The sequence below is a fragment of the Colossoma macropomum genome, unplaced genomic scaffold (genome assembly GCF_904425465.1).
Source record: "Colossoma macropomum unplaced genomic scaffold, Colossoma_macropomum, whole genome shotgun sequence".
NCBI lineage: Eukaryota > Metazoa > Chordata > Actinopteri > Characiformes > Serrasalmidae > Colossoma > Colossoma macropomum.
This window is the reverse complement of record NW_023494793.1, coordinates 31992099-32005526: the sequence shown is the minus strand read 5'-3', so window position 1 is coordinate 32005526 and position 13428 is coordinate 31992099. Positions and strand designations below refer to the sequence as shown.

The following is a 13428-nucleotide window of genomic DNA, read 5'->3' as shown; positions in this document are numbered from 1 at the left end:
ACATATCTTTCCACAGTATTTCATCTTTCCTGGCAACGAGCTTATGTTCAAACACTCATGTTATGAAGTAGCAAACTATAACATAGCGTACGTACTCACAAATATGAGCAAAACTCACATTTCACTGAAATGCCTGTATATTTTCTCCTGTATATGTCTCTGCATGATGAAACGTGACGAGTGATTTCAGTATTCAAATACTGCCACCACAGATGGTTAACAGAGTACTCAAGTACCCGTGCACACCCCTAGTTCAATGTGGCTGTGCTTTCATTCATTGAAAACCTTTCTACAATTCTTCATGGTTTCCATCGTTGTGTTGTTTTTCTTTGCAGTATAGCTGTCATCATTCATTGATTATACCCTTTTAAAAATCAGTTAACATCTCAGTAAATCAGTGGTGATTAATTGGCAGTGAGCATGAAATAATGCACATTTTAAATTCACATGTTTAATCCTAAAAATAATCGCTTTATTTCCCAGCTACTAACATAATCGACAGTGACAGCCCTACTTTACTGCAAGTCTGTTTGAAATACAAGTGTTGCTTACGCAATTTTTCTGTTGTGTCTTTTTAATTGTTGTTTATTTTGGCATTACATTTTGTGTACACTGTAAAAAAAAAAGTATTCTTGCTCTCAAAGTACTACAAAATTGAATGGTCAGTACCCATTTTTTAAGGTTAAATGCATGTAAATAAACCATACATATACAATATTTTAACACTGCTATTGTTCATTTACAAAAATAGAATGTAAGTTTACAGAACAAATGATCACTTTTATATCCCAGATATTTGTATTTATCTTAATGCCTTTTACTGTTAATATAGCGCTGTCGCCTCACAGCAAGAATGGCCTGGGTTTGATTCCCGGCCGGGTGACCAGGGTCATTTCTGTGTGGAGTTTGCATGTTCTCCCTGTGTCTGCGTGGGTTTCCTCAGGGTACTCCGGTTTCCTCCCACAGTCCAAAAACATGCAGTCAGGCCAATTAGACATGCTAATATTGCCCCTAGGCGTGAATGTGAATGTCTGTCTGTCTGCCCTGCAATGGACTGGCGACCTGTCCAGGGTATATCCGGCCTTCCGCTCAATGGCAGCTGGGATAGGCTCCAGCACCCCACCGCGACCCAGAAGGATGAGCGGTTTAGATAATGTGTGTGTGTGTGTGTGTGTGATGCTGTCAGTATTTTAATGGTAAGGCACTGTCAGTATAACAATTTAAACTAGTGAAACTGTTGAAATATAGTAAAAGACAGTATTTCAAAGAAGTTAAATGACTAATTTCATAGATTCTTATCATTATTGGAAAAGCACACTTTTATCCTGCTGCTGACCTTTTACAGTGTCAGAATATGTAATCAAGTTATATATTTCTGTGCAACACTTCTATTTCCAATATACAGAGTAGGCTTATTTTAACAGTCCTATTTACAAGTGGGAGAAGTCTCTCACATCAAGTAAATTCACATTATTCTCCAGGTACCTGCTCATTCTTCTGTGATTCCTCAAACAATGCCTTGTCTGCAGTTATGTTTAAACCTGCACTTCTCTCTCCACACATCACCCCATCAGGTAATATGAAGTGTGCTGCAGTCTCATGTGCTAATATGCGGTGAGTTATCGTCCCCCACACTCGCTGTTTGAGCGTTCGCTGGCGCTGGAGCCCCAGGTGCGGCCTCCGTGCCGCACTGGCTGTGATGAAGAGAGAAGGGGGCTTTGACATGCCTGATGGAAATGACATCTCAGACAGGCTGGATGGTAATGTGCTCCTCCTGCTCGAGCTGTAATTAAATTTACAGGACGAGCGGCTCCTCGGACGATCTGTGCTGCTCTGGGAGACTGGGCCCAAATCGCTCCTCAGTGTAGACACACTGCTTTAACTAGAGCAAGGGGGCCACTAGCGATGGGATGTGTGTCTGTGTGTGGAATACCACTCTCCCTCACGCATACATACTGGCTCTTAATGAGCTGGAGATGAAATTAGCTTGCCGTCTACCTCCCCCAGTGCTTACCTCATACTAACTCTCCTATTAGTGTTGATGAAGACACCGCTAGAAAATGATGACAGACAATGGAAGGGTATTGCTCATGGCAGCTCCGGCGTGACCGGGCCTCATTGGTGGTGAAAAAAAAAGTAAGAAGGTACAGTTTGTAAATGAATTTTGACAATAGAAATGGATTAGAAGTCACCTTCAAGCTTGATTCAAGCAAGCAGCTTTGTTCAGCTAGCCTGGCCGTTATGTTCTGTTGTAAATTAAGCATCTTCTTTCTTGCATAGACATAAGAACAGTTATAAGAGCAAGGAAAAGGGTGTTAGGTAGTAACTTTTTTATTTTTCTGTATTTACATTTGTTTTGAAAACATTTGAAAACACAAGGTGCCCTTTACATTGGCATGAAGTGTTTCATGGTAGCATTCCATAACACTTGGACCATTAGAAATTACACGAACTCTTATTACATTATATGGCTCATATTTGGAAAACCTAATTTTCCTGGCTTTTTTTAAATAAAGGAGTTTTTTCTCTTTTTCTGCTATGAAGTTACTTTGTGGTAACATTGATGATGAGAATTCCTTTCTCTGAATTAGTGGTGACAAGAGCTGCTTTCCAGTTTTCAGTGTGCGCTGGAAAAAAGGTAGCACAAATACTACCTGAAAGGCTGCTCTTAATGTACAGACTAAGGAGCCTTTCAGTCAAGATTCATACTACCTTTTACCAATAACCCATAATCAGCCCAGCAATTAAAGCCGTCACAAAATAAACGTGCTTATGTTTTTGGTCAGAAACTTAACAACTTGATTATTTTGTTCTAACTTTTGCAAAGGTTTAAACAAGCCTGGTCAATTGAAATCAAAAATTGCTGATTTTCTAAGTAAAAATAAGTTAACCCCTCTCCAAACCCTAAATCTAAATATGGCTTTTTTCATTTTTGTGCACAATTTCTATTTATTTGCAGGGTTTAACAAGTTGGAAAAAAATAAAACAAAAAATATAAAATGTGCCAAAACCTTTGCACAGGCAGTTTTTTTTAATGCTAATATGTTAAATTCAGCAAATAAGCAGTAGTTGTGCATTAAAACATCCTTTCCATAGAGGATATATTAACTTATTTTCATGTAGAAAATCAACAAAACTTGTAATTTGACCAAGGGTTCTTACATTTTTGCATAAGATGCTTTTTTTTCCATCTTAAAACTACAACGTATATGTTTTATGACCTTTAAATCGTCCAACTTAATCAGCCAGGCCATCACAGTAGATGCAAACTATCAGTGATTTCCAAAACATTTATATTTAGTTACTATCAGTGATTTCCAAAACTAAACTGTTATTCGTTACTGTGGCACTGCCAGACTGCAATATGCAGTCTATCCAGCCTGTAAAGTCGGAGGCAAAGAAGCTGGATACACGTGCAATTTTTTTTTTTTTTAATCTTGAGTCCAAGAACTGATTAGCAGATGCGAGCAGAGATATTGATGGTGAAACAAATGAAGCAGAAGAACAAATGAGAACAAACTGCAGTAAAACACAGAACTAAACACAAAGGAATACAAATCTAAACCGAACAACCTACACCGGGATGAATATAAACTAGCAGCATGACAAACAAACACAAACACATGGGCTTACATTGGCATTGTAAGACAAAGGGACTGAGCAAACACAGGGGTATAAATACACTGAGAAACAAGAAACACTTGGGTCTAGTGAGAGGGCGGGGCTACAGACTACACACAGGTGAGACAGATAACAAGGATGCAAGACAGGTGAGGAGACAGAAACCAAAACAACAACAAAAGCACATGGCTAGGGACACTGTCGCAGTGTTTACTGTATGCTTTCAACATCCTGACCAATCAGAGGTCCAGACGAGAGTCGTTGGGTGTTTCAGTCAACATTTTAGTTAAAATGTTGCAGGCCAGTGTGGCTTTAACCATATCACAGTACTAGTTCATCAGTGCCCTTTCAGCACATGGATAGGCGCATCATATTCACAGTATTTAGCAATGTAATCACATTGCTAGTGTTTTGTTTCTTTTTGTAGTTCTGACCTTTTTTGTTTTGGGAAGGAATGTTTGCAGGTGTTTATTATGAGTAGCCACGCCTGCACACATACCATAGGCACGCTTTACTTTAGAGCAAACTGACCCAGCCACACCTGCCCTTGAGGCATGCTTCACCAATATCGTCCAATCCGGTCCAGTCCTGAATTCTTAGGGGAAAAATAGAGAAAAAGGTTAAAAAAGAAGAAGAAAGAGCAAAGTGATGCAAAGGTAGGGGGGATGAGGATGTGTTTGCCTGTGGAAGAAACCAGTGAAAGTAGGCTGGCGACAGATGTGCAGGGCAGTAAAAGTGTAATTGAAATGCCAGCAGCAATGGTCTTATCTAGCCGCTACAGGAGCTTGCCTCGCCTCTGAACATCAGTTAAATGTCATTTTAGCCCTGCCTGATTCAGCCCAACCACAATCCTCTGCTTCTGGGACTGCAGCCGCTGCAGATGGGGAGGGGAATGGATGGACGACTGGGAAGAGAGAGAGAGGGAGAGAGAGACTGATGGGGAGGGAGAGGGGGTGGTAATAGGATTTCATCTGCACACTGTTAACTTCCACCACCTGGACTTAGTTGGTAATTTGATACGGACCATCAATAAGAGTCATTACAGCTTGGTTGTAGACTTGGTTATATTATTATCATAGTTATTTATATATGTAAGCCTGTCTTTTTTTCTAGATGACTTTAATCAGAACACTGGCTTAAAAAGGCAGTGCTTATATGCACCTATGTCTGTACATATAGGTGCACATGTGTTTGTAAAGGGCTCAAAAATGAAATTACAAAAACTAATCAGTTCACTTGAAGCAGAACCAGTATTTTACTCCTCCCATTCTTGTGTTCAGACCCCAGCATGTCCATAAAGCAGTTAAAACAAAGCTAAAATGAAATTAAAAATATAATTAAACAGTATTATTAGTAATTATTATTACTAATTATTATACTTGGCATTTGTACTGATAAGGACACACATAGGCAATGGACTTGATTATGATCAGTAAGTTGCTCCAATATATAGTTTTAGGATAGCTCATAGTAATTTAGTAATTTAGGTGCTGCACTCACTGTCTATGCTACCCTAACAACTAACAAACAACAAACAGGCTTGGTTAACTGTCCATGGTGTTCTTTAGCAGAACATGTTTATGGTGTGCTTAGTTTTACCTGGGTTCATTCATGAATTGTGTGGTGTCAGAGTTCTGAAAGACTGGAGATGCTATAACATAGCTGTAGCTTCCAACTTCAGTCACTGACTGTGAGCTCCTGAGATGTTGCAGACCAGTTTTGCAAAGTTTCTGCATAATTTGGTTATTAAGACGTAAACACAGTCATTGAGTTTTTGTGCAGTGTATAGAAATTCACAGGCTCCAATGTTTTAACAGTGGTGAGAGTAGGAACCAGGGGTCACCGTTCAAATGACCAGTGAACCTACACAAGTTTTATGTTTAATGTTGATGGTGGTATAATAGTGTTAAATCTGGAAAAAATAAAGTTTATTTTAGGGACCATTTTGCCTCACAACACTCTGTTTGTATCTCACTACCATGAATGGCTTTTAAAAATTATGTTTTTGGCCAAAACCTTATTTCATAGCTACTAGTAAAACAGTGACTTAGGCATCTGGCAACAAATTCATAACTATTCTGTGTGGTAGCTTTTAGATGCATTAAACACACTAATTATGATTTGGTAAGTAACTCTAGAATGATGCATTTCACACCAAAGCACTCTGAATGACCACATTTACTATCTTAACCATTTAATTATCCAGAAACTTTGAAAATCATTGGAATTCCCTTTTAAGATTCATGTGACGTAATGGGCATGGGTTACATGATTAACAGGTAACAGAGATCTCTTATTATTAGATATTATTTCTGGTCTGGGACACTGAAAACGCAAGCATGTTGTGTTTTCAATTTACTACCAAGTTTCCTGATTTTATTTTTGTTCTTCAGGGCCGTTTAAAGTTTTACACTCTATGAATGTTCAAGTCAGTCTTGTCTGGCTGTGTAAAGCTGAGCTCTCTCTATGATTTTTGTTCTGCTGCTGTGTCTGTTTCCAGCTGACCCCTATTTCACTTGAAGCAGACATGCTTCCTGCCTGCATGTATGCGGCCTGAGCGATAAGGGATAAGATCCAATCTGTTCTGCAGTGCAGTGCCAGACCTTTACTGCTGCTTTTGTCTTGCTACATCACATTAGTGAACTCCCATTCAGACCTGTTACAGAGTGTTAGTACTCTGCATCAAAGAATAAGAAAACATGTTCACACGTAGACTAGTAGGCCAGAGTTCACAGTTTCATGGCGTTCCCCGATCTCACTGCCTCTTCCCATTACCACTCCTCCACTGCCATGCATATATTATACATATTAACATTCCTTCTACATTAGACACACAGTGTCACAGCACGGGACTGTTCTAACACGTTTACTCTCACAGCACATTGCTTTTGCATTTGCTAAGTTTGAAACGTACCAGGCGAGATAACAGGTGTGCTGTACATAAAGTGTAAAATAACCTAATGTATGGCATCAGTGTTAATTAGACTAGATTTCCCAGCAGAGGCAGAATATCTCTTGGCAAATTTCAGATCAAATGTAGTTCCTTTTCATCTTATTAAGGTCAAAGGATTTAAAATGTCTGCGAGCCTCCTTTTTAACTTAAAAGCTAATGAAATTTTTTCTTCATCTTCTGCTTTCAGAGGGTGATCTTCAACATCGTAAACTTCAGTAAGACGAAAAGCCTCTACAGAGATGGGATGGCCCCAGTGGTGAAGTCCACCAGTCGGCCTAAGTGGTACACGCTCTCACACCCGCATAAAACATTAACCCTTCAAACTGCAAGGATCTGTAGGAGGACCACACTCTAATTCCTCACTCTTATAACTACATGGCTTACATATTAGTTTCGTTATATTTAACAGAATAATTGACCTGTCCAAGCTCCTCCCAGAAACGCTTTCTTTCATAGCAACTGTTGCAAAGTCGGACAGAACTTTGGCAAAAATGACAGTTAACATAATGAGAAATAGCATCACACTTTGTTGAGAGTGACTATCAGAGGTGAGTAGTAACTACTTACATTTACTCAATGAACTACATGTACGTAAGTAAAATATTGATGGATTTGTACTTGTCTGAGTATTTTCAAATTATAATATTTTTACTTCTACTGAAATGCCGATGAATTTGTTACTATGCTAACATAGAGCAGCCTGACTGCTTTATCTATCTATCTATCTATCTATCTATCTATCTATCTATCTATCTGTCTATTTACATTGTTTTTTAGCTCCCTCAACACATCTCACAATTACTGTCTGTAAGTAATGGCTTTATCTAATTTCAGGTGTCACGGGTTTTACTGAATTTTGATAAGCTGGTTTTAACTACAGTGCACCACTAAGCTGAAAAAACAGAAAGTAGTCTTAAAACTAACACTGTTTCATTTTTTGAACTTCTAATTTCTAATTTTTAGTTTGTAGTTGTTTTAGTTTTTACTGTTTTTCACAGAGTTATTATTTTGTTATTGTCCATCTCTAATTTACTGTTGTATTATTTTTAATTTTTTTTTTTAGTTTATCATCACTCTTAGATAAAGGAAAAAAAAATGAAATCAAGGTTGAATGGGATTTTTCCAACATTGTATAACGCCCATCCACACTGGCAGCGGTTGCTATGAAAGAGCACATTTATGGGTGGAGCATGTATGGGTCCATTTAAAGTAGCTACTGAATAATGACATTTACAGAGAGTTAATTTACATTTATAACGATTCTTTATTGCTTAACAAAGCTGTAACTTGATTCGTGGCTTGTTTATGTCTCACTTGCGATAAAAGTGTGGCAGCCTCGTACTGCTACCATTGCTAACAGCTTCATCTTCACCACAGAAATAGCTGATGCTTCTTACTTTCTTACAATACGTCAATCCACATATAGGCCTATTTCTCAAAGAACATACACAACACATTTACAATCCTGTGTCTCATGTTCTGGAGGAGGGTTTATGTTCCTGTAATGAACGTGTCTCCATGGCGATGGTGGCTGGAAAGAATAAGGGACCAAGAGGGGGCTGTTGACTGGAGAGTTCTAAGTGATGGTGGAGGGTTACTGATCTTTGTTCTAAATATGGACAAACCCTTTATTTGGTGGCCATTATATAGAGTACATACAGGTACCATTTCCTCTGAAGGCTTCTTTCTAGTGCTCAGTGCAGCTAGAGATGTTTGTGTGGCTTGTGACGTTTGTATTTTTGTTTTTATTTTCATTGAGGGATTCTGTACCTTTCTGCATGTTTTAATAGTGATAGTGGCTTTTATCATAAACAAACCCACACACAAACACACAAATTTGCCTAGACAGGGGAAGCTGAAAGAAAAGTGCAACCCCCAGGTTGAATATATTTTTAGTTATGTATTCAATGTGTACTCGTGATAGATCGATTTGAAGATAAGATCGGATCGTGTCTTTGATGTGTAGTTTCCTGTGTACTTCATGTATGGTTTGTTTGATCCCTTTGTCTAATTTTAGACGAGGTTTTCCCTCACTGGCTTGGCACTCTGAGATAATTGCTTTCCGCAGTTGTGCCCCATAGCCTGTGCACTTTTTGATAACTTTGAAAGAAAGTTGAACGCACACACAGACTTTCACACATGCACGCATTCACCTCCTATCAGTATCTATCAGAGCGATACTTTACCATTCAGATGCGGAGATGCCAGGCTGTATTTGCATGGACCATGCTGCCTGGGCAGGTGAAGCCTGTCAGGGGTAATAGGTGGGAACTGATGGATTCAGAAGGTTGTGTATGCGTGTGCTACTGATGGATGGAAGGGTGTGTGTGTGTGTGTGTGTCTTCTGGCGGACGTTGAGGCATGCGTTATTTGTGACGTGCGGAACAGGGGTTACGTGACGAAGTGTGCCCGCTCAACAGAAGCCTTGACATCTGTCACGAGTCGATCAAGGGCGCTCCGCCACACGGCAGGCGTCTGCCACACCAGCCCGTCTGCCTTCGACCAGCCTCGCTCACGGCCTAATGGGACAAGACAATTAGATGGAGATGCTGGTGGAAAACAATAGACTGCAAGACATTTCACACTCAGCTGGACATGTTCCATGGCTCTCTCAGGTGTGCAGAGTGGATCATGGCTCAAACTGACACAGGCAGCACATTCAAAGTAGAGATGGGCATGGTTATTCTGATATTCGGATATCTGGTCTGCTAGGAAATTTAGGTGCCAGTCACAGGGCACAGTGTTTGGAATGATTCTGTTTGCCTGACAAATGCCAGTTAGCGATAGTAGTGTTGCACAAAAACACTTACATTGCAGGCTATACGAGAATGAAACCGTGAATTAAAATGTATTAGAAATGTTTAATGCAACATGTTTTTACATATTGCCAAGGCTTTTACTACTTTGTTCTATGCAGGCATATTTTTGCTGTTATGACTGGCTCTACAATCACCTGCCGCTATGTGCCATGCTGCATGCTTGATGATTTCGCATGGTGGTCAAATGAATGTTGCAAATGGGTGTACAAAATAATAGAGCCATCACATGAACTACTCATATTCACTGGACTCGTGATCCATCATCCAAATAATCATCAGGTCAGTGGTGGTCCTATGGCATTGCTTTCCATTGATGGATGGGGCTGAAATAGTTAAAATGCCAACTCCTAACATTGTGTAACATTGCAGCAAGACTCCCTTTAAAAGGGAAAACTGCTTTCTTCAATTGTAATGATTTACCATGAAGGTTGTAGGTTTGATGCCAACTCTTCTAGGAGGAAGGAACTGTGACATTTTACAGTATTTATCTGATTTCCATCTGCATTAAGGCCATTGTGCCGTTTAAACATTGCCATTTTTCCCCCATTGACCTTCAGCCAAAAGCACCAGCCTCCATTTACAGCACGTGGCCTTCAAATGAGGCATCCACACGTGCAGACTGACCAATGGAGAGCACTTATGTGTACAGATGCCTCAGTTATAGTCATCAAAATGATCGGCCCTGCTAATCACACCTCACACTGGCCACCACTTATGAACACACCCTGCGCTTTACACAGACTGAGCCTGAGGCGTGTACGCACATACAAGAGGACTGACTCTTTTTTTTTTTCATCCAATTATAGAGGTGTAAAGAAGCACGGTGTGGGCACAAAGAAGGGCCTTCAACATCTACTCATGCACACACACACACATATACACACTTGATAATTGCTGAATGTGAGAAGGAGCCTTATGTCTTTGAAAAGATTGTGAGTAAAACACAGTTGAACCCAGGTCAGAGCGAGTATTCGGAGGCGTGAGGGAGTTAATGTGGTCATGCTCTTCTGTAACAAAGTGGATAATCAGTTCAGGAGAGGAGCTTCATTCTGTCACAATATCTCCAGCAGTTCATGAACTGTGAGGAGAAATTTCTAGCAAATGTTCTGTCCTAATTTAAGTTCTAACACCATCATTAATGACTGAGTGCAGTTGTTTTTATTTTTGTTTTTTATTTTGTATTTATTTATTTTTTATTATTATTTTATTACATTTTTTCAGAGGCACTATTGTCGTGTCACCACATAGCTGATATGATTTCAGGAAAAAAACTAAACTGACTGTTATTGAAAACCCGTGTGAATGTTTATTGTGTTAAATAAAGTGTACTGAGTTGCTACAAGCTTTAGCAAGAAACACTAATGTCTTGCTAAGATGTTATTTTTTATTAGCATGACGTGCACATTAATTAATCTTGGGTAAGGTTTACTAATGTCAGCACTGTCAAATTAGCAGCCTTTCATCAAGTAAGTAGGCTAGTAGCAATTTAACAACTACTCCTCTAAAAGACAGGCATTTCAAAACAAATAAAGCCAAAGATATACATAAGAGGGCAGTCACAGATTTCAGTCTCAAAAAGAGGTTTGTAAATAATGACATTCTCATGTATAACCATTTATTTTTCACTTTTTTATATTCTTGTAGAGCCGGTGTCTTAATCTGCTCGCTGTCTTCAGTGTAGAGAAGTAGCTAATATGAGCTGATGGGTCAGACTGTGTCACTGTCACAGCAATGCAAACTAGAAACAGGAGTTCCCAGTACTCGTTTCCAGTTTTAGTCAATATCCAAAAACACCTCTCCCTCAAACTTTGAATTGAATTAAATTAAGTTGTTGCAACATTTTTGTCATTTCTTACATCTAAACAAATGGAAATTAGTCAGAGGTGCAGACCTGAATCTGTTTATTAAATTCAGCATTTCCTACATTAATATGTTTAAAAAAAAAAAAAAAACATGGTTTGAATTTGATCATGTCATGAACACAGTGCAGTCAGGGGAGGCAGAGAGTGAGAGAGAGTGAAGGAGGCAGCGGAAGAGTGAGCAGCAAGAGCAGCGCTTGCATAAAGTAAGCTAGCTACTACATGTTACTTGCGAAGTTGTTTGGTCCTGAATTTGTTCTCTTTTAATCGGAAAGAATGCCTAATATTCACTTAACAGATGAGAAATATTTTAACATGAAGCCATGTGAGGAGAAGGAGGATTCATAGCTGAGGTACCGTGATGTTTGCATATTCACAGAGAAGTGCCCTGTGGTCATCAAACAAGCCTAAACCTTACTGAAATATGGTTAGAAGAAATGGCTGTATTTTAGAGAACTGCATTTTGGTCATTTTAGTGGTGATTATTTGAGTCTAGCTCATGTCTTCATTTTCAACGTGTTTAGACGGTCATGAAACACTTTAGTTATCTGTTATTCTCCTGCATAGCTTATAAAAAATGGCTGGTAGTAGGTTGTAGTGCAATCTGCCGGAGCAAAAGGACTCAGAAACAGAATTTTTTACAGTATTAACAAAGATAACAGGGTAAATCCGAGGCAGGCTGCAGGTCAGACTATATATATATATATATATATATATATATATATGTGAAACAGTATGCAGTTTCACAGGAGAAAAAAGAAAAAATGCATCACATTTGCTCATAGGCATAGGAGTTTGTAAGGGGCAGATGGCAATTTCAAATAGTGTAAAAAAAAAAAAAAAAATGAAGAAAGGTTGGTTTTCTTGTTCCCGTGACAGCTTACATGTAGAGTGCTGGTAAAAGAAAACATATTTTGCTATTTGTTCATTCACATCAAGTCACAGAATTCTTTTGCAGAGATTGCAGAGAGTTAATGTATGGTCTTTTCCCTCTCAAAACACTCCTCAAATCTGAGATAAGGTGCTATCTGCTCGTCCCTCTCGGGCCTGTGATTTGTATGGGCAGCAGCCAGTGCTTTTTTTGCTCTCCTTTTTTACATTCTCTTCTCCATTCGCTTTCCATCAGGACAACAAAACGTGGCAGGCTCAAAAGTAGTAATCTCTCTCTGACAAGCCTAGATCTGGAATAAATAAAGCAAAGCGCAAGCAGCTTTAGCTGTCTGATCTAGCTCTGTATGCAGGGCGCCGGATAAAGTCGAAAGAGAGAGAGAGAGAGAGAGCCGTACAGACAGTTTGAGGGGGAAAAAAAGAAGAGAGAATAGATTGCCTTTGCTGTATTTATCTGTCGAAAAGTCACTTTTAACCCGCGAGTTGAAACCTTTATCTCTATCTGCAGAAACAGTTCTTCTTCAGTGCTGGCTGAGACTCTGTGTGTGCGCGCGTGCGGGTATGTGGCCTGGGGCTCGTCTGCTCCAGGCTTCTCTCAGAGACAGACAGACAGACAGACAGACAGACAGACAGACAGGCATCAGATTAAACTGTGTGTGAGTATGGTTTGAGACCAGCCCTGCAGGGTGGTAATTAGAGTTGATGGAGAGAGGTGTTTATGTCAGGTATGAGGATGCAGGTTATGGCAGCTGATAAGCTACGCCTCAGAGAAAAGCAGCTGACAGGGCTGGGCCTGGGCCAGGCCAAACTGCATAGCCTGGATTTTAACATCTCTCTCTTACTCTATTTTTCCCCATTTCTTTCCCTCTGACACTCTTTCATCACCTTTTTCTCTCTGTCCACTATCTTATCTCTCCTCTCTCAGGCCAGCAGGAATGTAATGTAAGTGTAGTTTGTTCAAAAGGCCAATATCATAGAAAAGTCATGTGCAAAAGTTTGAACGCCCCCACTCAAATAGCGTGTTTTGTTGAGTTTCTAAGTGAAAAGAAGTTTTACAGGTCCTGTACAGGGAACACACTTAAATATGGCATTTTTCTGCTAATTTTAGCACACAATGTTACATATTGGAAAAATAAAACATGAAAAATAAAGTGTGCCGTAACGTTTGTATAGGCAACATATTATGTTTTATCTTGTCCTAATATGTTAAATTTGGCAAATAAACAGCTGTGCATTAAAATGTGGAGTGGTGTGTTCTCTGTAGAGGATGCGTTAAGTTTATTTAACT

At 39.4% G+C, this 13428-nt stretch overlaps 1 protein-coding gene across 1 annotated transcript in view; it reads left to right on the top strand.

The window, feature by feature from the left end:
• Nucleotides 1-13428, top strand: part of agbl4 (ATP/GTP binding protein-like 4) — a 484349-nt gene that overhangs the window by 158923 nt on the left and 311998 nt on the right. The window contains exon 4 of the mRNA XM_036579196.1: nt 6762-6856. Coding sequence (XP_036435089.1) covers nt 6762-6856 — 95 coding nt within the window. The remainder of the gene's footprint in view (nt 1-6761; nt 6857-13428) is intronic.